Source organism: Aotus nancymaae, unplaced genomic scaffold (assembly GCF_030222135.1).
Source record: "Aotus nancymaae isolate 86718 unplaced genomic scaffold, 86718_ANA_hifiasm-v0.15.2.pri h1tg000040l, whole genome shotgun sequence".
Lineage (NCBI taxonomy): Eukaryota > Metazoa > Chordata > Mammalia > Primates > Aotidae > Aotus > Aotus nancymaae.
The window spans coordinates 78,887,495-78,915,028 of record NW_026988454.1 but is presented as its reverse complement, the minus strand read 5'-3'; the positions used below and the strand labels follow the sequence as shown (position 1 = coordinate 78,915,028).

The 27,534-nt window shown below is 38.4% G+C and overlaps 1 protein-coding gene across 9 annotated transcripts in view; it reads left to right on the top strand.

Annotated features, from left to right (window-relative positions):
- ORC3 (origin recognition complex subunit 3) overlaps positions 1 to 27,534 on the top strand; it is a 68,847-nt gene that overhangs the window by 22,718 nt on the left and 18,595 nt on the right. For all 9 annotated transcript variants that reach the window (XM_064360857.1, XM_012444206.3, XM_012444205.3 and 6 more), the window contains 5 exons: positions 3,067 to 3,180; positions 5,736 to 5,869; positions 6,245 to 6,308; positions 15,897 to 16,013; positions 17,086 to 17,165. In XM_064360857.1, the coding sequence (XP_064216927.1) occupies positions 3,067 to 3,180; positions 5,736 to 5,869; positions 6,245 to 6,308; positions 15,897 to 16,013; positions 17,086 to 17,165 (509 nt within the window). The remainder of the gene's footprint in view (positions 1 to 3,066; positions 3,181 to 5,735; positions 5,870 to 6,244; positions 6,309 to 15,896; positions 16,014 to 17,085; positions 17,166 to 27,534) is intronic.

Here is a 27,534-nt window from a genome sequence, read left to right as displayed (position 1 = left end):
GGCAAAGAGAGAGAGCTTGTGCAGGGGAACTTCTCTTTATAAAACCATCAGATCTGATGAGACTTATTCACTATCATGAGAACAGCATAGAAAAGACTTGCCCCCACGATTCAGTTACCTCCCACCAGGTCCCTCCCACAGCACTGGCAAATTCAAGATGAGATTTCGGTGGGGACACAACCAAACCATATCATTCTGCCTCTGGCCTCTCCCAAATCTCATGTCCTCACATTTCAAAACCAATCATGCCTTCCCAACTGTCCCCCAAAGTCTTAACTCATTTCAGCATTAACTCACATGTCTACAGTCCAAAGTCTCATCTGAGACAAGGCGAGTCCCTTCTGCCTATGAACCTGTAGAATTAAAAGCAAGCTAGTTACTTTCTAGATACAATGGGGGTACAGGCATTGGGTAAATACAGCCATTCCAAATGGGAGAGATTGGCCTAAACAAAGGGCTACAGGCCCCATGCAAATCCAAAATCCAGCGAGGTAGTCACATCTTAAAGCTCCAAAATGATCTCCTTTGACTCCATTTCTCACATCTTATTGATGCAAGTGGTGAATTCCCATGGTCTTTGGCAGCTTCACTCCTGTGGCTTTGAAGGTTACATACTCACTGCTGGCTGCCTTCACAGGTTGGTGTTGCACATGGTGCAAGATGTCAGTGGATCTACTATTCTGGGGTCTAGAGACCGGTGGCCTTCTCACAGCTCCACTAGGCAGTGCCCCAGCAGTAACTCTGTGTGGGGGCTCTGACCCCACATTTCCCTTTCCCACTGCCCTAGCAGAGGTTCTCCATGAGTACCCTGCCCCTACAGCAGACTTCTGCCTGGGCATCTAGGCATTTCTATACATCTTCTGAAATTTAGGTGGACCCAAACCCAATTTCTTTGTGCACTCACAGGCTCAACACAACATGGAAGCTGCCAGGGCTTGGGGTGTGCACCCTCTGAAGCCATGGACCAAGCTCTATGTTGGCCCCTTTCAGCCACAGCTGGAGTGGCTGGGATGCATGGCACCAAGTCCCTAGGCTTGGGGACACAGCATGGGGACCCTGGACCCGGCCCATGAAACCACTTTTTCCTCCTAGGTATCCAGGCTTGTGATGGGAGGGGCTGCTATGAAGACCTCTAACATACCCTGGGGATATTTTCCCCATTGTCTTGGGGATTAACATTTGTTTCCTTGTTACTTATGCAAATTTCTGCAGCTGACTTGAATTTCTTCTCAGAAAATGGGACTTTCTTTTCTATCTCATTGTCAGGCTGCAAATTTTCCAAACTTTTATGCCCTGCTTCCCGCATAAAACTGAATGCCCTTAACAGCACTCATGTCACATCTTGAATACTTTGCTGCTTAGAAATTTGTTCCACAAGATACCCAAAATCATCTTCCACAAGTTCAAAGTTCCACAAATCTCTAGGGCAGGAAGAAATGCCACCAGTCTCTTTGCTAAAATATAACAAGAGTCACCTTTGCTCCAGTTTCCAGCAAGTTCATCGTCTCCATCTGAGATCCCCTCAGCCTGGATTTCATTATCCATATCTTTATCAGCATCTTAGTCAAAGACATTCAACAAGTCTCTAGGGAGTTCTAAACTTCCACACATTTTCCTGTCTTCTTCTGAGCCCTCCAAACTGTTCCAACCTCTGTCTGTTATCCAGTTCCAAAGTCACTTCCACATTTTGGGGTATCTTTTTAGCAGCACCCCACTCTACTGGTACCAGTTTACAGCATTAGTCTGTTCTCACACTGCAGATAAAAACATACCCAAGACTGGGCAATTTACAAAAGAAAGAGGTTTAATGGACTCACAGTTCCATATGACTGGGGAGGCCTCACAATCATAGTGGAAGGCACGGAGAAGCAAGTCACATCTTACATGGATGGCAGCAGGCAAAGGAGAGCTTGTGTAGGGGAACTTTTCTTTATAAAACCATTAGATTTCGTAAGCCTTATTCACTATCACGAGAACAGCATGGGAAAGCCTTGTCCCCATGATTCAATTACTTTACCTTCCACCAGGTCCCTCCCACAGCACTTGGTAATTCAAGATGAGATTTGGGTAGGGACACAACCAAACAATATCATTGACCTTCCCCAAATTGCTTCTAGACTCAACTCCTTTGAGATGTGCTTTATGTTGCTTATGTAAGGTAAACTAATAACAACCTGCCCACAAATTTACTAGCCATTTATACACGGGGTTTATTTTTTTCCATTAAGGTGATTTATTGACACTTTAAGGAAAATTTTTTCCAGCTACAATTTTTAAATTTGCTTGGCTAAGCTGGGCAGGGTGGCAAGCACCTATAATCCCTGCTACTTGGTAGGCTGAGGCGGGAGGATCACTTGAGCCCAGAAGTTCAAGGCTACAGTGAGCTATGATGCCACCACTGCACTCCAGCCTGGGCAAAAGAGTGAGACCTTTCCTCTACAAAAAAAAAAAAAAAAAGGAGAAGAAGAAGCTTGGTTATAGCCAAATTCAACTGGCCTTCTACAACTATGCTTCTGTTTAAGAAGCCTTGTGTGACTTTTCATTTTCAGATGTAAAACGTCACTACAGACCATTGAAAATTAGCCAAATAATACAAATTTAGCAATTGTATGCTTTTAAAATAGACATCTGTGTTAATTTTGTGTTTCTCATTCAACAATACATAATATGTTACTCTTCATTACTCTGAATCAGTAGGAGTGAAAAAAATCTCATCTGGTAGTAAGAATTGCCAAAGCCTGCACCTTCTTCAGTGGTTTCTTGTGAGGGGAAAAAAAAGGATCATATAGTTAATAGGTGGTATTTTTAAAATTAGGAATTTGATGGAAGATGGTATAATCTTTGGTTCTGAACATACAGTATAAATAGCTTCTTTTTGTTACTGTTGTATAAATTAACTTAAAATTTTTGTTGACGTTTCAGCTTAAAAAACTAGCTACTGTTTGTTGCAGCTTTCATAGTTAACTGTGTCATAGTATCATTCTTTGCCTCATTATTAATACTTCATATTTATGAAGAGTGAAGACTAATAAGGAGTGTGCCCCTCTCCCGTTTAATCTCTTTCAGCTACTTCTTACAACTCAGTTTCCCTTTAAAATAAATGAAAAGGTATTACAGGTTCTGACCAACATCTTTTTGTATCATGATTTCTCAATTCAAAACTTTATAAAAGGACTTCAGGTAAGAACACACTAATGGGTTTGAAAATTCTAAGCTAATTCTAAATAATTTGCACATTATTTCAGACTGTCTAGTATGATAGGCATTTTAAATGGCAAAATCTAGAATAAGTAAATTCCAGTTATTTTATTCTAGGTTCTACCATTCCTTTGTTACCTTGCAGCAAAATGTAGAGAATACATTCATTAGGATGTTAATAATAGGAAAAGACCTCTCTATTTCAGCAATTCTTAACCATTTTAGGGGGGTAGGGACAAGGAGACTTTTTTTTTTTTTTTGGTTTGTTTCTGAGACTCTCATGAAAGCTTATAGACTTTTTCTACCAAGGAAATGCTATATATAGGGTCCTGTAAAGGGCTAGATATTAAACATTTTTAGCTTTTTTTTTTTTTTTAATAGAGTCTCACTTTATCATACAGGCTGCATAATCTCAGCAGTGGCACAATCTCAGCTCACTGCAACCTTTGCCTCCTGGGTTCAAGCGATTCTTCTGCCTCAGCCTCCCATGTAGCTGGGATTACAGGTGCGCGCCACCACTCCTGGCTAATTTTTGCATTTTTAGGAGAGATGGGGTTTCACCACGTTGGTCAGGCGGGTCGTAAACTCCTGACCTCAGGTGATCGGCCCACCTTGGCTCCCAGAGTGCTGGGATTACAATCATGAGCCACCGTGCCTGGCCCATTTTTAGCTTTGAATGCCACATGTGGTCACTGCTGTTGCTGCTGCTATTTCTTCTTCTTTAATAATCCTTTAAAGATATAAAAAAAAGTTTTTACTTCCTGGACCATGCCTGTGTTTGTGTGTGTGTATGTCTGTAATTTGTATTTATTCTGATATGCTGGGAATGCATTTTCACTGGTTTCATGAATTGCTAATTCAGGAATTTAGCTTCATTATATGCTGTAACCTAAAAAAGATCCCCATTCTCCAGTTGTTTAAAAGTTAGTATTATTTTATTTTCCTGGCAGCTACATAAGTGTAGTCATTATGATACATGCCAGTTGTCTAGTTAATTAAAACCTATATATTATGCCAGGCACAGTGGTTCATGCCTATAATCCCAACACTTCGGGAAGTCAAGGTGGGAGGATCACTTGAGCTCAGGAGTTTGAGACCAGCCTAAACAACATAGTGGGGCCTCATCTCTACTAAAAATTAAAAAATAAGCCAGCTGTGGTGGCTTATTTACAGAGTCCTAGGTACTCAGGAGGGTGAGGTGGGAGAATCACATGAGCCTGAGAAGTCAAGGCAGCAGTGAGCCGTAATTGTGCCACTGCACTCTAGCCTGGGTGATGGAGCAAGAGGCCTGTCTCTATAAAAACCAAACAAACAAAATTCAAATTAAAAAAACCCATATATATTAGTAACCTTTGGTGCAAAAGTTCAATTTGATAATACTTCATCTTTGTGTAGTGCTTTGAAGGTTACAATTTATTTCTCATATGTTTTCCTTCACAAAAAAGATGGCAGTGGTTTATTTGGCTAATACACATCTTTTCCTCCCATCTTTGACTTTTTTTTTTTTTTTTTTTGAGACGGAGTTTCGCTCTTGTTACCCAGGCTGGAGTGCAATGGCGCGATCTCGGCTCACCGCAACCTCCGCCTCCTGGGTTCAAGCAATTCTCCTGCCTCAGCCTCCCGAGTAGCTGGGACTACAGGTGTGCGCCACCATGCCCAGCTAATTTTTGTATTTTTTAGTAGAGACGGGGTTTCACCTTGTTGACCAGGATGGTCTCGATCTCTTGACCTCGTGATCCACCCGCCTCGGCCTCCCAAAGTGCTGGGATTATAGGCGTGAGCCACCGTGCCCGGCCCCATTTTTGACTTTTTAAAGAGTATTTTAAAGGAAGAAAGGTTTATTTACCTTAGCAATATGTAGAATTAAATATTTTTTAAACTAAATTAAACATATTTTAATAGTAGAATGCTGTGGGCTCTATAGGAGAAGGGAAGATGATTTTCCAGATTCTAACATTAAGTTTGCTTAGAATCCATGTGGGCTCTATAGGAGAAGGGAAGATGATTTTCCAGATTCTAACATTAAGTTTGCTTAGAATCCATATAATGAACATTTGGATATATGGATTCTAAGCAAACTTAATGTTAGAATCTGAAAAATCATCTTCCCTTCTCCTATAGAGCCCACATGGATTCTAAGCAAACTTAATGTTAGAATCTGGAAAATCATCTTCCCCTCTATTATAGAGCCCACAGCATTCTACTATTAGAATACTTGTATCTACCAGTTTGGTCCACACCACATTTATAATTATTATGTGTTGCTTTTGCAGATAGCAAATCTGTCCATTTATATTAGTTTCTTTTAGTTTGTATTTCAAAGATTACCATTTTCTGACCTTCACAAAATTGGAACCTTAAAATATGAGTTATATAGCCATTGTTGTGTTGTTTGCAGTGCTATTGTGACATTATTAAATATATTAGTGCCATAAATACTTTGGCTCTTAAAAAAAATTCTTAAGTTGAGCAGACATAGGGCAATAGATTTACTGCCAAAATATAATAAATATGTTTAATCTTCATATTTCTTTCAGCTTTCTCTATTAGAGCATTTCTATTCCCAGCCCTTAAGTGTACTGTGCTGTAATCTTCCAGAAGCCAAAAGAAGAATAAATTTTTTGTCAAATAATCAATGTGAAAACATTCGACGTCTTCCATCTTTTAGGAGGTAAAAAGAGAAGTACATATTTAACACATCTTATACTAGAGTTTGAGAGTAAATAAGAGATCTCAGATCCATTTATTTCTGAAGTAGAGAAAGGAATAATAACCTGTTAAGTTCTCCACAGTTGCTTTTTAGAAATAATATTTCCTATTTCTGGGGCTTATGGCTTTTTTTAATGTTTGTATCTGTAGACTATGAAGTGCAGCTAATTTAAGGAGTTTAAAATTGCCATTAAACCACAAATGTCATATTGAATTTATTTTTGAGAAGAAATGAAAAAAATGTGGCTACCAATCTAGGTATTTTTCCCAATATGCTATTTAAATATGTTGAATGTTTAATTTTCTCTTTTTGTGTATGGAATGGTAAAAATTCTAGGTACGTGGAAAAGCAAGCTTCAGAAAAGCAAGTTGCACTCTTGACCAAGGAGAAATGTTTGAAGGTAGGAATGTAAATGTGTTTCAGTTTCATTCTCTTTTTCTTTTCATGAAGAAGAATATACACGTAACATTTATCGAGTTAAAACATTTGTGCATCTTAATATTGACACAGTGAAGTACTGGGTCTGGATAGTCAATTAGGAATGTGAGTTTTAAAAATGACATAAAACCTTAGCTCTAAGGATAAGGCTTTTTTTAATCAAGAAAAAGTATTAACTGAAACACCAAGTTTTTCTTGTTGCCTATTTTGAAAGCACCTTTAGATCTATAGAGATCTGCTATGTGACTCTTTTTCACATAGCAGTTTTGGAATCTGCATGCAATCTCATCTGAGTGTTCTTTTTAAAGGCTGTGATAAATAAAAGCATTTAGAAGCCAGGCAGCTTAGACATCTACTGTTAAGTGGGTATTGATTTGATTTGAAGAAATATCATTATATATTGATAATATCATGCTAGGAAAGAAGTAATGAGCTTAGGAAATTATCAGTTAGCTGTGCAACACAGGGAATATCAAAAGAAGGAGGGCTGTTTTTTCTTTCTTGAATAAGTAATACTTGGATATGGTACATAATTCAGAAGACAAAGATAATATACAGTGAAAGGCTTCCAACTACCCATGTCCCTTCCCTGGATATAGTCAGTGTTACCAGTTTCTTATGTTTTATTCTAGAGGTAGTTTCCATACATACAAGGAATTATATTATATTTTGGCAGTTGCCTTCTTCTTACACTCTTCTGTACCTTCTTTTGTACTTAATCTTGGAAATCATTCCATATTAGTACTGAAGAGTGACATAGTAGTCTATTGAATTAATGTACCTTTTTTTAGAAAATGTCTCTTACTGATGAGTATTTAGAAACACCTGATGTCACATTTATTTTCATACTCCTCATGCCTTTTTTAGGGAAAAGTTGTTAGAATATTGTAATGATAGTAAGATGAGATTGAAGGTAAGCCATAGTGCTAAAGATGAGTTTTGGTAATTACATATGACTTTCAAATTTTGAACAAAAGAATGTTAGATCTTATACATGTATAATTATATGTCAATTAAAAAATTAAAAATGTGTTTTAAAAAATGGTATGTTCTAGAGGGCGTGTGTTTACCTCCATTGGTAATCTATGTCCATTATAAATGCAGAAAAAATGTTCAGAATGGCTTTTATTAAACATTATTTCTAATGTAGAATGTACACTGGGTCATAATATAAAATCACTTCTAGATTGAGTTCAATAATCATTTTAATAATCTCTGTAATGCCTTCAGAGCAGTATAGGAGGTTCTTAGACCCCAGTGCAGGTTGTTTTGCTGGGAAGAAATTTAAGAACTAGTGAGAAAGAATATGTGCGTTGAAATCTTTCAAGATTAGCTAGATTAGCTCTCTGCTGAGTCAGCTAGTTGCCAAGTCCATTTCCTGCTAGAACTTTCTGTCAGAGTGTATTTCAGAAGCCAGGAATAGATTTTTTTAAGAATGCTTTTAACCATTGAGATGACAAAGAGAGAGAAGGTCTAGGCTAGTGTATTATAAAAATTGCCTGACATTGGCCAGGCACAGTGGCTCATGTCTGTAATCCCAGCACTCTGTGAGGCCCAGGTGGGCAGATCTCTTGAGGTCAGGAGTTCGAGACCAGCCTGGCCAACATAGTGAAACCCTATCTCTACCAAAAATACAAAAATTAGCCAGGTGTGGTGGCCATGTGCCTGTACTCCCAGCTACTCGAGAGGCTGAGGTAGGAGAATCACTTGAACCCGGGAGGCAGAGGCTACAGTGAGCCAAGATTGCACCACTGCACTCCAGCCTGGGTGACAGAGTGAGAATCTGGCTTAAAAACAAAAAAGAGCCTTCCATTTATGTCTGCTTTTCAGTGACTTTTTGCATATTTTCTTAGCATTTATTTATACTATCCTTGTTCTTGTTGCACTATCAGTTTTGCTTGTTATGATCTTTCCTGTATTCACTTTAAAATTACATACTTTGTCATTTAAGGGCATATTTTCTTGAGATTTATACAGTGAGAATTATGAGGAAGCACAGAAATTTGTACCCTTACCCTGAAAAAGTTACCCATAGGCTACCTGCTGAAATCAAAAGACAGAAAATGTCTAAGAAAAAAATGAATGTTTTAGGCAGGGTGCGGTGGCTCATACCTGTAATTCCAGCATTTTGGGAGGCTGAGTTGGGCAGATCACTTGAAGTCAGGAGGTCAAGACCAGCCTGGCCAAAATGGTGAAACCCTCTCTCTACTAAAAATACAAAAATTAGCCAGGCATGGTGGTACACACCTATAATCTGAGCTACTCCAGAGGCTGAGGCAGGAGAACCACTTGAACCTGGGAGGTAGAGGTTGCAGTGAGCTGAGATAATGCCACTGCACTCCAGCCTGGGCAACAGAGCGAGAGTCTGTTAAAAAAAAAAGGTGTTCATTGATTTTTTTAAGTTTAAAGTATCTTTGAATATTCTCATCATCATGCTTCTCTTTTTATAGTTTTTTACAAATACATGACAGTAATATGGTACTACAAAATATAGAGGAAAATCCTGATCTTGACCTCAGAAATCTTGTGTTTGAACTGCAGTTACTCATTAGCTATGCATATTTAAGAAAATCACTTACCTTACTTAAGCCTCAATTTTCTTATATACAAAGTAGGATAATAGGCTGGGCGTGGTGGCTCACACCTATAATCTCATCGCTTTGGGAGGCCTAGGCAGACAGATCACTTGAGGCCAGGAGTTTGAAACCAGCCTGGACAGCATAGAGAAACCTCCTACTAAAAATACAAAAAATTATCCAAGTGTGGTAGTGCGTGCATATTATCTCAGCTACTTGGGAGGCTGACACACTAGAATCCCTTGACCCAGGGAGGCAGAGGTTGCAGTGAGCTGAGATTGTACCACTGCACTCCAGCCTGGGCAACAGAGCAAGACTCTGTCTCAAAAAAAAAAAAAAAAAGGTAGGATAATAATTCCTAGTATGATTTTTTTCATAGGGTTAGATAATCAGTTTGTTCAAATAAAAGTGAGTTGAAAACAAATATAACAATAAAACTTTTATAAATGTAAATAAATATTGTTATGTATTTTTCACTCTTTATAATTAAGATATCAATATGAACACTTGGATACAGGAAGGGTAACAATGCATACTGCAGTCTGGGGGATGAGGGGAGGGAGAGCATCAGGATAAAAATACCTAATGCATGTGGGGCTTAATACCTAGTTGATGGGTTGATAGGTGCAGCAAACCACCATGGCTTACCTATGTAATAAACCTGCACATCCTGCTCTTGTATCCCAGAACTTAAAATGAAATTTAAAAATGTAGCTGACTAAACAATGTACATTTGTAGGTAATTCACTAGGAATTTTCTATTAAGGAGGGACATTAGAAGGCCCGGTATAGCTGATGAAATACTAAATATCTTCATACTATGTAGAAAGCTTAGATTCATTCCCTTGCAAGTGACAGTTGTAGTTTTATTATTATTACTTGTTAACGTTTCATGTCTTTATACCTATTTTCCCAGCTAGATTTCAAATCATTTTAGAGTGGGAAATAAACCTTGAACTTCTTAGAATTGTAATATGTTACTATTAGGAGGATGCCCTGATTTAGCACCCTCATTTCACAAATGAAGAACTGCAGCCAAGAGAAAGGAAGTGAAATATCTGAGGTCGTACGTCAAGTTAGTGGTAGAGTAAGGACTTCTTTTCACCATTTAGTATGCTTATTATGGTGTCTCAGGAACAAAAGGCACAAAATCAGTTCATGAGTTTGATAGAGACCTGCCTTTCACCTTTACCCCCACCTCTTTCTGTTTCTTTTGTCAAACCAACAGGGCAGACAGGGGGAGAAAATTTCTTAGAAAAGATAATAAATGGAAAAGTGAAGGAAAAAGGAAAACAACCGCAGTCTATCAAATGTGATCAGATGAGCCTAGTATATCAGGAATTAATCATTTAAATTCAAACTCTTTGTCAGGTGCTTCTCTTGATCTAAACTGCTGGGGTAGGAATATGGAGAACAAAAGGCAGAGACAGATGAGAAGACTAGCACTCTTGCCACTTAAGTGCTAGAAGAAAGCTGTGGTTTGGCATTCTTATTAGATAGCAGTAATATGCTAAGTCAAGTCTGTAAAACACCGTTAGCCAGCATTTTTCTCTAATGAGAAAAAAAGGCTGTGTTATAACAAGATGATAAATGAGAAAATGCTGTGCTCTTAGACAGCTGATACCTCTTAATCCTAAAATTCAATATTGTCTGTTTTACCAGCTCTTAGTGATCAGTGAAATGATTGAAAAGAAATTACCGAAGTTTATAGTCGTTTTACATATTTTAATATTGAGGTCACTGTTTACCCCTATACAATTCACCCCTATACAATTCTAGAGACAAAAGTGGTAAGTACTATGGAATTAGAAGAGAGAAATGCAAGGTAAATGTTACTCTGCCTAGCCATTTTTTCTTTACCTATGTATTTAAGTTTTACATATATATTGACTTCTCCTCCAGAGAAAGCAGCTAGCTTTCTGGAGGAGAAATAACAGTAGGGTCTCTGTCATATAAGTAAACAATAATATATGATTTTTCAGAAATAGATTCAGGGGGTTACATGTGCAGGTTTGTTACATGAATATATTGGATGATGGTGAGGTTTTGGCTTCTAGTGTGCCCATCACCTGAATAGTGAACATTGCACCTAATAAATAATTTTTCTGCCCTCACTCCTCCCAACCCTACCCCTTTTGGAGTTCACAGAGGCTGTTATTTCCCTCTTTATATCCATGTGTACCCATTATTTAACTCTCACTTGTAAGTGAGAACATGCAGTATTTGATTTTCTGTTTGAGTTCTTTCACTTAGGATGCTGGCCTCCCCCTCCATCCATGTTGCTGCAAAAGACCTGCTATCAGTGAATGATTTTTGTATGAATAACAGGAGTCATGAGGTTGGAGATGACTAATTTAAGAGGATATATTGCACATTAAGTGGCAACCCACAGTCTAATATAAAGGAGTTTTTTAAACATACCTTTTTAAAAATGTTAGAACCAATATTTACATATTGAGAAATTTTATGTTACAAATTCAGTCTTCTGTCTTTTGAAAAATCAGGAAATCTAGACCACATCCAGCAAGACAAAATGTTTGCTCTTATTAAAAGAGAGACTGTGGCTGGGCACGGTGGCTCATGCCTGTAATCCTAGAATCCCAAATCACACACTTTGGGAGACTAAGGCAAGCAGATCAGCTTGGGCAACATAGTGAGACCCCATCTCTACAAAAATTTACAGAAATTCGCCAGGTGTGGTGGTGTGCACCTATATATAGTCGTAGCTACTTGGGAGGCTGAGACAAGAGGATTACTTGACCTTAGGAGGTCAAGGCTGCAGTCAGCTAAGATGGCACCACTGCATTCCAGCCTGGTTGCTAAAGCAAGATCCTGTCTCAAAAATAAAAAATAAATAAAAGACTGAATGTTTGGTCTTCATTCATTAATGTACTCTTCATTCAACCAATATTTTTTTAGTGCCTATAATGTGCCAGGTATTGAATCTAGGTTTTGAGAATACAGAAGTGAACAAAACAGCCAAAATTCCTACCTTTTTCATTGTATCAGGGAGACAGACAGTAAGTAAGGATAATAAGTAAAATATCTATTAGTGATAAGTGCTGAGGTGAAAACAATGAAGCAGAGAAGAGGGCTATGAAGTTCCCTGTGCATGGGAAGTGGAGTTGAAATTTTAGATAAGGGCCTGACTTATGAGAAGGTAAATTTTGAGTAAAGACCTAAAGGAAATCATAGAACTTGCCACTCAGAAATCTGAAGGAAGGGAATTCTAAGCAGGTAGAAAGGACCTGAGGTTGGAGCATGTCCGCCATGTTTGAAGAAGAGCAAGGAGGCTGCCATGTCTTGCTTTTCTTTTCTTTCTTCTTTTTGAGACAGTTTTGCTCTGTTACGCAGGCTGGAGAGCAGTGGTACAATTATAGCTTGCTGCAACCTCGAACTTCTGGGCTCAAGCAGTCTTCCCACCTCAGCCTCCTGAGTTTCTAGGACTACAGGCACATGCCACCATGCCCAGCTAATTAAAAAAAAATTTTTTTTTGTAGAAACAGTTTCTCTCACTGTGTTATTCACTACTAAGCTGGTCTTGAACTCCTGGGTTCAAGTGATCTTCCCGCTCTGGCCTCCCAAAGTGCTGGGATTACGGGCATGAGCCACTATGCCCAGCCTGTTTTTCTTATAGCAGAGAAATATTTCTGTTCCTGTGTCAAAAATCAGTAAAGACTAAGAAGTCCTCATGTCTGAAGAACAGAGAAATCATATTTCTTTAGTAAATAATGCATATTCCTAGACAAAGTGTAAGAAAAGAATCATTCTAAACACAATTATGAAACAAAGTGGTGACAACTATGACTAGTGTACAGAAAAAAATGCCTGAGGAAAAATTTAGTGAATGGGAAGTAGGGTTAATATTTCAACAGGCTTTATTTTCACATGTATGTGGTATGATGCTGCTGTAATATATTAAATGGAAAATTTTCTCATACATCAAAACCTTTTATAGGTTTGAGTTTGTAAAATACTGTCCATAAAGTACATTAAGAATTACTGGTTTAAGGCCAGGTGCAATGGCTCATATCTGCAGTCCAGCACTTTGGGAGGCCAAGGTGGGTAGATCACTTGAGGTCAGGAGTTTGAGACCAGCCTGGCCAGCATGGTGAAATCCCATCTCAACTAAAAAACACAAAAATTATCGGGGTATTCTGGCAGGCGCCTGTATTCCCAGCTACTCAGGAGACTGAGGCAGGAGAACCGCTTGAACCTGGGAGGTGGAGGTTGCAGTAAGCTGAGATCGCACCACTGCACTCCAGCCTGGGCAACAGAGCAAGACTCAGACTCAGTCTCCAAAAAAAGAATTATTGTTTTGAATAAGTAAAGGCAGGCACATATGTGCAGGTATCTAAGTAAGATGGAGAACCTAGAGGACAGGTTATAAGAAAATGTTAATCATTTGTGATGTTTTTGTTGTGATTGATAGAAACACATAAAAACAGTGAAATCTTTCTTACGTGGAGATTAGTTTCTAAAGTCAGCACATAAGGCAAAGATCTAGGAGAGTCAAAATTACTTCTGAAAAAATCCCTTAGAAAGGTACAGCAAACTTTCTCTCATTCATTAAGTCCATCATAGCCAGTTTTTTCCTCATTGTTGGAACCAACCACCATTTCCTCAGTTCAGCACCAGATGACATAGTCTGCCACATTGTATGGAACAAAACAAAACAATACTATACAAAACATTTTTTAGACTAGGCACAGTGGCTTACACCTGTAATCCCAGCACTTTGGGAGGTCAAGGTGGGCGGATCACTTGAGATCAGGAGATCAAGACCAGCCTGGCCGACACGGTGAAACACCATCTCTACTAAAAATACACAAAATTAGCTGGATGTAGTGGCAGGCACCTGTAATCCCAGTTACTTGGGAGGCTGAGGCAGGAGAATCACTTGAACCTGGGAGGTGGAGGTTGCAGTGAGCCAAGAGTGAGACTCCATCTTAAAATAAAATAAAATAATGATTACTTTAAAACAAAACATCTTTTAAACACTAGAACTCTACTCAGCACAGGGATGCACCACACAGTGAAACGTATCAAAGAACTAAGACCACCTGGGAGAAAAATATGTTGTTCATATCCCTCATCTCACACTTGTTCCAGGGCAGGTATGTTCCTTGAATATGCAGTGCCCTATAGTGTGTAAAGTATTTCTTTTCTTTCCTTATCCAAGTAAATGGAATAAAGTTACTCAGTTCTACCACATCACCCAGGTACTTGTACACATAGCTGTTCCACAAAGCAAAAGAAAATAGGTAGTGTAAGTAGCATGCAGTATGATTATTATTCAGTAATAGAGTTCATTTTCTTCAAAATATTCCCCCTATTTAAAAGCTATTTAAGCATACATCAAGGCAATTAATGGCTTTATGCCATCTGTATGTTATGGCTCACAGTAAAAATAGAACTAAAGTATACCCTCCCAATGGTGGCTAAAACAATTTTTGATTATGGCTACTTTTGTTATGATAGGAGACATAGATTTTTGAAATTGCCAATCAGCTCAAATAATGGGAGGGAAAAACATTTGGGTACGAAAAGCTTTTCTTTAATCTGCTTTATGCTTTCAGGTAATAACCCATAGATCGTTGACCAAGGAATTCATTTCCTAAGTGAGTTGGCGTTTAGGAAGACATGTCATATTTATTACTTTATATAGGGTAGATTTGCTTGAATTTATTGATATGAGTTATTTTCTATTTGGTTGACCACTAAAAATAATGGGTATCTGCAAGATATTACTGAACGAAAGACACAACCCAGCAAAGGTCTTTATTTGACTTCTAAAAGGAGAAAAATATTGAAGACCATCCCACAGATCATAATCCTCTTAAGAAAATTTTACGGAAGTAAGCAGTTATAAAAGGAATGGAGGCCTGAAACTACTTGATATAGATATAGTGTTTTAAAATCATTTCTAAACTATTTCAGGACGCTCTAGAAAACATAGTATCTCTACCCCCTCAACAAAACCTGTTGAAACTGATTTGTGAGATTAGTCATCCACAGGTTTTTATTCTTTTTTTCTGTATCTAAATCTCTTATATGGAGAATAGGGCTTGTTTTCGGTTGTGGGTTTTTTATTTTTGTATGAATGGGGTCTTACTATGTTGCTCACCCAGGTCTTGAACTCCTAAGCTCAAGCTATCCTCCTGCCTCAGCCTTCCAAAGGGCTCGGATTACAGGCATGAGCCAGTGCACCTGCATAGGTTTCTTAAGACCTATCCCTCATGTCATCATACTTGCTAGATTCTAAATTATAAAGCTTGTTGGCTTCAGATTTTTTTCTTTTTTTGTTCTTAATTGGTAAAGTGAATACAACTGGAATTGGAGATCTCAGTGAGAGGCAGGGACTCATCAGAATCACTTGTGTTTCTGCCATAGTCTTTTCATTTTCCCCTTCAAACACACTAACACACTGAAGCAGTACTTTAGGAAAAGTGTACATCATAAACAGAACTTTAGCAGGTTCATTAGGTTGGTACCATTGTGTCTGGTGATCTCACTCTTCTGATGCTAGCAAGGTGGAGGATAAAGCACCTTCCCTCGCTGTGGCACATACCAGCGAGGGAAGGTGCTTGTGGCACATACCAGCGAGGGAAGACAAGCACATAACGATGCTTGTCTGTGATGGGCACAGACAAGCATCCAATAAGGTGCTTTCTTGTGCACTTGTAATTTTGGGGGCCAAGGTATTGTGGGAATGCTAGAGATATCAGGAGATTAAAATACAGTATCAATTATGGCATGTGTAAAGTATCACCAGACTTGATACTAAATCCAGAATGCTCAGCGTGTATTCTGGATTTTATGTGTATTTCAAATTTTCATTAAAGAGGCTAATTTGTAGTTATGAATTATCTTGTCAGTTTTCCAGAAATTTTATATAGCCATGAAGTAGAGTTTATTATTATGCTCTTTTATTAGCTGACTTATGTATTAATAATGTATCCTGTGGTTTTTAGGAGGAAACACAATTATTACTAGAAAACCTGCATGTTTATCATATGAATTACTTTCTGGTTTTGAGATGTCTTCATAAGTTTACGTCTTCTCTTCCCAAGTATCCACTGGGTCGACAGGTAATCCAAGCCTCCTCATTTGGAATCTATGAAGTAGTAATGTTAGTACTTTCTTGCTTTGGATATTGTAGCATTCAGGCATCAGAATTTGAAATGAAGTGAATCCTTACAATGAGAGCACAATCTAAATCCATTCCAGCTATACACATTACTGGTAATTGAAATTGTTTTTTGTTCTGATGGCCACAGCTAGAAACAGCCATATATATCCCAGTGGTGTTGCTTCCCCTACAATGTGTTTGTACTAAGGCATTTGAACTTTCCTTCTTTTACACTTCCTTGTCACCTATACTGAGAGAGCTTGTTCTCTTCCCTTCATGGAAGAAGGAATCTGTTTGAGAATGCTTGATGATTAACCATGCACTACACCCAGAATAAAAAGAGAAGCAGTACTTCTCCTCCTTGAAAAATTATGCTCAGCTGGCCTTTATGTCATAACATAAACCTATCAACCATCTGTAGAGTAGATTTTAGCAGAGGAATTCTGTATTTCTAAATCTTAGCTCCTAAGATTTGATTTCCTTTGGGAAATCAAAGTGGGTGGATCACTTGAGGTCAGGCGTTCAAGACCAGCCTTGCCAACATGATGAAACCCTGTCTCTACTAAAAATACAAAAATTAGCCAGGTGTGGTGGCACATGCCTGTAGTCCCAGCTACGAGGGAGGCCGAAGCAGGCAGATAGCTTGAACCTGGGAGGCAGAGGTTGCATTGAGCACTCTGCACTCCAGCCTGGACAACAGAGTGAGACTCCATCTTAAAAAAAAAAAAGACTTGTTTATGAGGTGATTTTTGCCATTGAGTCTTAGAGTCTTCAGTGAGCCTCTTTTCCTCATTACTTTCTTATTTTAAAATGACCAGTGATATCAGCCAATCTCAACATAGTCTCATTTTACTTTTAAGTAAATTACATTCTTATAAAGCCTGATCCATGAGATATATACCAAGTCTATTATAATCTAAAGAAAATGACTTTTAGTAACATTATTTTTTTGTGTTGACCAGAAATGATTTTGCCAAGCAAGTAGTGTATATACACTTTTGGTTTCTCACTAATGTGTTTTTCACTTACAGATCAGAGAGTTGTACGGCACATGTTTAGAAAAGAACATATGGGATTCAGAGGAGTATGCATCAGTCTTGCAACTGCTGAGGTAGTTTTGTTTTTTCTTGTTTTTCTGTTTTTGTCTGCTATAAGCCTGCCAGTAAGTAGCACCTTCATCTAGAACTCTGCCTGCCAAAAAGTTTCATAAATAGCCATGTTGTGTCTAAGAATATTTGCATATATCTTGAATTTATCCTTGTAGCTTATGATGTTTTTAATATAGCAACCATCCATTTCTTTGCTGGTTTAACCTGGCATTTGAACTTGTGGTTTTTAAAGGAAAATCCATGATTGTTTAGTCAAATATTGACACTACCCTATGAGAGCTTAGATATGGATCATTTGAATCCAGCCAACTTGATATCATGGCAGGGAAAGTAAGTCATGAAAAGTGAGATCACCATGTCTCCAACCTGGTTGAGTGGAGGAAGAGCATCATTGGGTGATATATACCCAGAGGTCCCTGCTGACCTTGATTAGGAGAAGCAAGGAGTAGGCAGTGGCCTTGATATCTTCCTCTACCTTAACATTGGCTAATTCATAAATTATTTATCTAATAATATATAAGTAAAGGAGATATCTTAGTGTTAAAGTTATTATTTGTATTCCTTGACTTCACTTCTTATATGTATAGTTACTTTTTAGTCTTCCATAAAAATAATGACCACTTGGATAGTGATAAGGGGAAATCAAGTGTGAGCTAAGTTTCACCAAACAGTTTTATAATTTTCCTCAGAGGTAATACATGCTTATATTCTAAAGAAGTCTAAAAACTGAATATTTATTAAGTCTTGCTTTCCTCTGGGCCCACAAGAAAAGAACAGATGGGCACAGTAGGAGGAAAATTCACACTGAAAGCACTTTAAGTCCAGAGACTTAGCAATACAAATATTAGTGATCTAGCAGGTACAGCTTAAGACAGAAAATGAATTTCATGCTATCTGGAAAAATATCTCCCCATGGAAACTAGATTGCCACTGAAAAGCTGTGTTTTATTTCATTTTTTAAAATCCCAATGTATTTTCTTTCACCCATAAGGAAACAAAAAAATCCCAATAAGATTTCTGTGTATTTCCTCAGATCTGGTTTTAAAATTAAAAAAAAAAAAAAAAAAAAAGATGTTTATGTATTTATAAGCTTAGGTGAACTAGAATATTTCTGAGACTTATTTTGCTTTCTCTTCAAGTAAATATACCTACCTTAAACACCCAGTTGGTTCTTCCTGGGTTTTCTCTCTTAACCTTTGTGATTAGTAATTATCTTCCTTCTCCAGTGAGGTGTTCCCAAACTCATAGAGTCTTTTGTCAAGGAGGAACTTGTTCTTTTTGTTCCGAACTTCCCAACACCAGTTATCTTGGGGTATAGTCAAGGACCAAGAATGCCAGTTCCAGAGTAGGGTAAGGAAACATGAGCAGTAGTAATGGTGACAGCAGTAACCATCACTTATTGAAGGACTGCTGTGTGCAAGGCACTTTGTTAGGCACTCTCAGTACATTTTCCAATCTAAAAGTCATAATATACCTTTATGGTAGATAGTATTAACCATAATTTATCCCTGAGGTCTGAAACACAGACAGGGATTAAGTGACTTGCCTGCATCACCTAGCTGCTGAGGGAACCAGGATTCTTCTCCAGGTTTGACTTCAAAGCTGTTGTACCTTCTGCTATTCTTTGCTAAGATCTAAAATACAGATTTGGAGATCGCAGTACAGCAGAAGCAAAAAATATAAAGTGAGATTTCATTTTGCTAAGCTAAGGTCAGAAACATGGGCAGTCAAAAGCAAATGAATGTAAAAAGCACTACACATCAAATATAATACCTACAGCAAGGACACGCAGGAGTCTGGGTCCTACAAAAGGGAAAAGGAATCAGGGAACCTCCAGCCTGGAATCAGTCTTTTCTTCTTCGTACAGATTTGATGTAGACCAGAAGTCAGGGACACTTTTTAGTTAAGGCATTCTCAATAGGCATCAGCGGAACTTACGAGACCATTCTCATCACCTGTCTTCATTTAACTCATGAGAGAAAAGACTAAAATGATCCCTGAATTCTGCTTTGAAAAGAAAAACTGCTAAGGTACTATTAGAAACATAATCTAATTAAATTTCTTATTTGAAATGTTTTCAAGAATCGGCTTAAAGGATTTTTCAAGTAAAAATCCTTTTTACAGATTGAGCATCTCTAATCTGAAAATCTGAAATTCAACATCCTCTGAAATTTGAGACATTTCAAATTTCAAAACTTGATGAGGACTTGGGATACCACAAGTGGAAAATTCCACACCTGACCTCGTGAAATGGGTTGCAGCAAAACAGAGGCACACCACACGGTTTATTCAGCCTGCCATTGTTTGTTGTTTAACACTGATATGGGTATTACTTACTTACACTGAACACGTTATTTTTTCACTCTACCAATGATATGTCCTGTTCTTTAAGTGTTAAGTACTTAAGTGTGAATAAGTGTAAGAAAATGGTTGCATATGAATTCAAGAGTCAGTAATGATGGGGGACCAAACAACTACAGGTTGATTGTCCATCTAGTTGGCCGAGATAGTGACACCTTTGCTTTCTGATGATTCAGTGTATCTTGTTTCATGCACAAAATTATTTAAAATATTGTATGAAATTACTTTCAAGGTGTGTGTAGAAGGTGTATTTGAAACATAAATGAATTTTGTTTAGAATTGGGTCCCATTTTCAAGATAATCTTATTATGCATATATAGCAAATATTCCAAAATCTGAAAAAATCCAAAATGCAGAACACTTCTGGTCCCAAGCGTTTCAGATAAGGAATACTCAATCTGTATGTGGAAGCCAACATGTTTAAATAACCGTAGATCAGACAAGATCCAGCACATTCAGGGTGGTATGGCTGTAGACATCCCCTTAGCTCTAATTCTTCTGCTTTGTTTCAGAAGAACATGGAAGAAAAGCTGACTGCTGCCCCCACTGCTCTTACCCCCACTGTAGTAGCCTTTGGCAGTGCCTCCTACCTTCCCCCAACAACTGACTCTCCTGCGTGTTAGAGAGAAGGGGCCCCCTAAGCACGAAGTTGCATTCCTCCCCCCAGTTTATTCTCATTTATTAATTTAGCCCCCCGCTTCTGAGCCTGCCACCTTCTTGTGCGGCCTGGGGACTGTAGAGTAGCTACCTCAGCCCCTCCCAGGCCTGGCCCCACTTGGGGAGTAGGACAAGGCTTAGATGTGGCCCCGTTGGAGGTTGATCTTGCTATTTTTATTTCTTGCCTTTGTGTTTGTGTTCTGTGGTACTTGTTGAAAAAGAAAAGAGGCAAGACACAGTGGCTTATACCTGTAATCCCAGCACTTTGGGAGGACAAGATGGTCAGATCACTTGAGCTCAGGATTTTGAGGCCAGCCTGGGTAACATGGTAAAACACCCTCTCTACCAAAAAAAAATTAGCCTGGCATGTTGGCACCCATCTGTGGTCCCATCCTTGGAGGATGAGGTGGGAGGATCACTTGAGCCTGGGAGGCAGAGGTTGCCCTGAGCTGAGATCTCACCACTTCATTCCAGCCTGGGTGACAGAAGACTTCGTCTCAAAAATATGCAAATGAAAGAGGAAAAAAAAATGTAAGCAAAGCAGAAGGAGGTGGATCCAGACTCCAGTGTGTCATGCCTCATGCCTTTTCTTTAGTGGTGGGAAACCCTTATCTTGTAAAGGGAATGTGTCCCCTTCCTCAACCTCTAGTCTATTTTACAGAAAACAAAACCTCCCAATAAAACTGTTGAAACCTGGAAAATAAAACAAACAATATGTCATCTACTTGATGAAATATCTGGTGACCATTTAAAAAGTATTTACAGCAACTTTGTAATAATGTAGGATAATGTTTATGTCACATATTTATTAGTGGAAAAAGACCTATATAGTTTTATATCACAGTTATTTTTTAAATATATGCAACAGACATTGATGTGTGTCAGGAACATGCAAGTGTACATTTATAATATATGCCATAATTTGACATGAGCGCAGTGGTTCTGCACGTGTTCTGCCTTTCCTTGCTCAGTCAACTCTTGGAGTATGAAGACCACATCCCTATATGGGATATGAGTTGATTGATTTTTCACTCAACCCTGTGTCATTATATAAGGATTTAATTTTTCACTCAACCCTGTGTCATTATATAAGGATTTATTTCCATTAAAAAGCCATTTGGGAACAGAAAGTAGTAACAAATGATGCTAGCCCAGCAGTGAGCTAGGTGAATACAACTGTTTTTCCTTATCAGCTATGAAAGGCCATAGGAGGAAAATTTTACCCTTCAATTAGAATTTCTAAACACCCCTCTAGAAATCAAATACTAGGCCAATAATTTTTCATATTTTTAAAATTCACAGAACCTTGCATAAATAAGATTTTAAGGGTTAATGTAAATCAGAGCTGGCCAGGTGCGGTGGCTCCCGCCTGTAATCCCAGCACTTTGGGAGGCAGAGTTTGAGACCAGCCTGGCCAACATGATGAAACCCCGTCTCTACTAAAAATATAAAAAATTAGCCAGGTGTCGAGACCATCCTGGTCAACATGGTGAAACCCCGTCTCTACTAATACAAAAAATTAGCTGGGCACGGTGGCGCGTGTCTGTAATCCCAGCTACTCAGGAGGCTGAGGCAGGAGAATTGCCTGAACCCAGGAGGCGGAGATTGCGGTGAGCCGAGATCGCGCCATTGCGCTCCAGCCTGGGTATCAAGAGCGAAACTCCGTCTCAAAAAAAAAAAAAAAAAAAAAAAAAAAAAAATTAGCCAGGTGTGGTGGAATTGCAATCTCCTGAGGCAGAAGAATTGCTTGAACCTGGGAGGTGGAGGTTGCAGTGAGCCGAGACCACACCACTGCACTCCAGCCTGGGCAACAGAGCGAGACCCTGTCTCAAAAAAAAAAAAAAAGAAAGAAAAAAATCAGAGCCTCAACTTAAAGGAACATGTTGGATCAGCTGGACCTGAAGAATACCACACTCTCATACCAGTAGCAGTGGATTCTTGGATTGGGGATAATGAAAAGTGTGCCCCACTTCTTAAGGGACTTTATATCTGCTACCCCCATCAATTAAAAATTACTCATCTACAGTTATTCCATTTTCTTTCAAATAAGGAAACCAAGACCAGAAACATTGACTTTTCTACAGTTGACAGAGCTGAAACTCTTTCAACCCTATTCCAGTTATTTAGAGGTGGTAATAAAAGGAAATTTATGGTTTTGTGGCCAGTAGTCCATGTTCAGAGTGTATCTAAAATTTTAAAATGAACCAGCAGAGCAAGCTCCATTGGACTCAGATGGCTCCCTCCCCCATCCTGACACTAGTCATATTGGCACAGGACACAGACATAAATGAAAGGAGCCACGGTGTCTGGTCTGCTTATACTAAGTGTAACCTTATGAGCTTGCTACAGAAACAGACTTACAAATGGAAAGTGATTGATAGCTGGAGGAATTTACCTTAGGCTAAAGGAATTATTCTAATTTCTGAGTAAGGCTTTTGACTAAAACAGTAATATATTAGCAAGTCAGCTCAGCTTTCATTGAGTTAAAAAAAAAATGACCTTAATATCATGAATAATGATATTAACATTTGATCAATTCAGCTTAGTTCAAAGAGACTAGAAATTTGGACTCTAAATAATGCATTATTTCCTGACTTTACAGATCAACTTTAGGTGATATTTAAAGATGTACTTAGGAAAAATGACACAGCTCCTTAATCTATGATATGCTTTCTAATAATCTAACTTATGATGATGTAGATTTACCCATCCAAGAGCTTTGTGAGACTTCATCATTAAAATACAATTTCTAGAACGGCATAGTGGCTCACTCCTGTGAACTGCAGCACTTGGAAGGCCAAGGCAGGCAGATCACTTGAGCCCAGAAGTTAAAGACTGGTCTGGGCAACATGGAGAAACCCCATGTCTACAAAAAAAATCCAAAATTGTATGAACATGGTGGTGCATGCCTATAGTCTGAGCTGCTTGGGAGGCTGAGGCAGGAGGATCACTTCAGCCCAGGAGGTTGAGGCTATAGTGAGCTGTGATCACACCACTGCACTCCAGCCTGGGCAACAGAATGAGACCCTGTCTCAAAAAAAAAAAAAAAAAGGCCAGGCACAGTGGCTCACACCTGTAATCCCAGCACTTTGGGAGGCTGAGGTGGGCAGATTACCTGAGGTGAGAAGTTTGAGACCAGCCTGGCCAAAATTCTGTCTCTCCTAAAAATACAAAAATTAGCCAGGTGTGGTGACGCATGCTTGTAATCCTGGTTACTCACAGCCTGAAGCAGGAGAATCGCTTAAACCCAGGAGGTAGAGGTTGCAGTAAGCCAAGATCGTGCCACTGCACTCTACCCTGGGTGACAGAGCGAGACTCTGTCTCAAAAAAAAAAAAAAAAAAAATTACATCAATAGGCTAGCACAGTGGCTCATGTCTGTAATCCCAGCACTCTGGGAGGCCGAGGTGGGCAGATCACCTGAGGTCAGGAGTTCAAGACCAGCTTGGCTAACATGGCAAAACCCTGTCTCTACTAAAAATACAAAAATTAGTATGGCATGATGACTCACGCCTATAATTCCAGCTATTCAGGAGGCAAAGGTGGGAGAATCGCTTGAGCCTGAGAGGTAGAGGTTGCAGTGAGCTGATATTGCTCCACTGCACTCCAGGCTGGGTGACAAAGCAATACTCTGTCCAAAAAAAAAAAAAATTGCTTCAATAAAGTATGTGTATATTTGAGCTTACTGAAGTTGCTTCTAACCATGTGATGAATTAAATTTATTCTTTTTGATATATTTCACAAAAAAGCTTGTGGTCCCACAAAGGGCACCATGACCTTCAGGTGCTTCCCAAGATGAGCCAGTCTGAGAACTGTTCCCCTTAGAAAAATTATTCTTCACTAAGGCACTAGGTTAGGAAATGAAATTATCAATTATTACATGGTCATTGCCTTCCTCATTCATTAAAAAAAAAAAAAATGGGTTTTTTTAAATGCTTCGTTTTTGAAACCACTGATCAGATGATAAAGATAACCCTGGTCCTTACCCATACAGAATTTTGGTCAAATGATTGAAGTGTAGAGTAAAGAGCTACAATACAGAGTAGTGAGAGCTGTGATGAGTAGTAGGGTGCTGAGGAACCAGTAGACTGGACAGTTAACCTCCATTTGTGGTGCTGGACAACTTCTCTAGAAGTGGCACCTAATATGAAATATCAAAGCTTTGGAGGAGATACACATACTTTCGGTTTCTGTTTCATTGTTATGATCCTACATAATTGCTTTGTTGTGTTTAACTTCCAATCTTCGTTGATATATATACATTTGCAAGTTTGAGTTCTGAATATTTTTCAAAATTGCTTGGGAATGGTAATGTCTGTTTAGAACTTGAAAACTCATCTATCTGAAGATGTTTGCATTAGCCATGGATTGGTCAGTTTTTCCTTCCTGTTCTCATAATCAGACATTTATATAATTAGTGCTTAACCAGAAATTATTGGCTGTCTGCATGATGAAGCAGAACACTCCATTGCCCTGCAGGATGGTTGGTTTTAATGATTGCTAAATGATTCTCTTTCTGTCTTAGTGAAGAAAACTTTTTTAAAAAAATAACCTATAAAGCCTTTGCTGTTTTCTCAACTCCTGTGACAGATTACCTATAAAGCTTTTAATACATTAAGTATCACAGGCATTTTTGAACCATTTACCTGATAGTGAAATAATTATTTCTTAATCAAGTTGGATAAAGACAAATAGCTCTTTTGTGGCATTAATGTGACCTATCTTAGACATTTTTTTGGTCTGTTTATTTCTCTTTAATCTTACGTGGTGGCTTTCAAACTTTTCAGTTCTCCTATTTTCTTTACAATTTTATTCTCTTTCTTTTAAAACAAAATGTTACTTGGAATGCACCAAAATTGGAAGGCATTCTCTTATTGTCACTAATTCTTCTCCTCCCATTCTCTCTTTAATTGATTACAATTAGGTTTGTGCTTTGATCAAAACTAGTTTGATCAAAGTCACCAGTGACCTCCATGTTCCTAAATCTAGCATTAACCTGTTATCAGCATTTGACAACAGTTTATCACTCCTTTCTTAATGGACTTCTAGGACTTTCTTGGTTTTTCTCCTACCTCAGTGCATGCTCCTTCACATTCTCCTTTAGTGCTTTCTCTTCTCTCTGACATCCTAACATTACAGTGCTCCAGGGCTTAGTCATAAGCCTATACCTCTCTCCTGAGTGCCAGGCTGTTACGTCCATCTATGTCCTATTTAATGCCTCCACTTAGATATCCAATACACACCTCAAAGTTAACATACCCAAAACTGAACTCCTGCTTTTCCCCTGAAACCTGTGATTTTCTGACTGTCTCTTTATCATTCTGATTGTTCAAACCAAAAGCCTGGGCTCCGCCTTCACAATTTATCCAGAATCAGACCTCTTCTTGCCACCTTCCTTTGATTGTACCACCATAGTCCAAGTCATCGTCATCTCTCAGCTGGATTATTGTAGTAGCCTCCTATCTGGTTTTTCTGTTCCCCTACAGGTTTTTCTCAAAATAGCAGTCAGTATAGTCCTTTTAAAATATTTCAGATAATGTCACTCCTTCGCTTGAAACCCTCCATTAACTCCCCATTTCACTCAGAGTAAAAGCCATAGTCTATACAGTGACACTACGTGATCCCTCCACCCCACCCTCCACATGGCCTCTCTCTGATGACTGCTCATTTTCTCTCTCCACTTCAGACATCTTGGCCTCCTTGTTTTCTTGAATAGGCCAGACATGCCCACCATGGAGCCTTTCTCATAACTCCATTTGAGCAATAGAAAGCCACAGATTTTAAATCTTAAATGTAATCAAGTATGAAAGAGCTTATTTTTAGATAAAGATTTTACCTTAGATAATTATTGTAGAAAGAGGAAGATAAGTTTTATAGTTTTTAAACAAACTCTGGGGAAATTTACCATTTGGTCTACCTCTAACAATTTCTATATTTAGTGGTTGTCTACTTTTGGTTGTTGTCGTTGTTGGGGTTTACATTTTTGTTCCAGTAATCAGTTCAATTTCTCAGTAATCATAGTCTATTTAGCTTTGTTTCTCTTTTTCCCAACTGAGCAATATTAGTATTCCTCCTCTCTTTTTAATTTTGAAATATGTCAAACATAAGTTAATTAGTTGTCTTGCAAAATGCCCACATTCTGGATTTGTGTGTTACTTCATTGTTAATATTAGAACTTTTAATCATCATAGTTTTAATGACTTAGATGAATTTGCTGAGCATAATTTGGGTACTTATGTAATGCCACTGCTTAAAAATTGCTGATACTGATCTGATTTCTTTTGATGCTATTACTGAGTATGATCTTAGTGGAGAAACCTGTAAGCTCCAAGAACAAGATCCTAACTTTAGAATATCTGTGTTCTCTCTCCATTTCTAGCAAAGATTTTTTTCTATAGCTGTGAATGAGCTACTCAACCACTCTGCCTGTGCTATAAATAACAATTAGAATTGCCTACCTCATTTAAAGTTCAGTGGGTTTACTGACTGATGTTTATAAAGCCCACAGGAGATGTAAAGCGTGGTTTAAATGGTGATAATTAAAGAAATGAGTGTAATACTTACATTTTTGGTTCTTTCAAACAAGTTTACATTTAGCACATCATATCCTCTGTAGATATTTCTTATTCCACATATATGTTTAGATCAAAGGAAAGGAAAACTATCATCTACTGTGTGGTAAGCACTATGCTAGATTCTTCCAATGCTTCTTCCATTTAATTTTTTTTTTTTTTTTTTTTCGACAGTCTCACTCTGTCACTAGGCTAGAGTGCAGCGGTGCGATCTCGGCTCACTGCAATCTCCTCCTCCTGGGTTGAAGCGATTCTTCTGCCTCAGTCTCCCAAGTAGCTGGGACTACAGGCGCACACCACCATGCCCAGCTAATTTTTATATTTTTAGTAGAGATGAGGTTTTACCATGTTGGCCAGGCTGGTCTCAAACTCCTGACCTTGTGATCTGCCCTCCTTAGCCTCCCAAAGTGCTGGATTACAGGTGTGAGCCACCACGACTGGCCTTCTCATTTAATTTTTAAATCTCCATCTAACCTGTGAAATCAGCGAGTTATTATTTCCATTTTACAGACAACAAACCAAGGATCAGAGATGTATAGTAATCTTGTTCTATATTACAAACATAGTGTTAGAGCCACACTGTGAATCCAGACCTTTGTAAATTTTCTAAGCTAAGCTTTATCATGAGAATCCTTCAAGAATTCTGAATGTCACATATATGGAGGAAAATCTCTACAAAAAAAAAGTTGGTAGCTACTAATGAAGAATTTCTTTTATCTTCTGATCAGAAACATTTAATATCTATATTAAATATAATGCTTTTTAAGGGTGTTGATTTTCTAG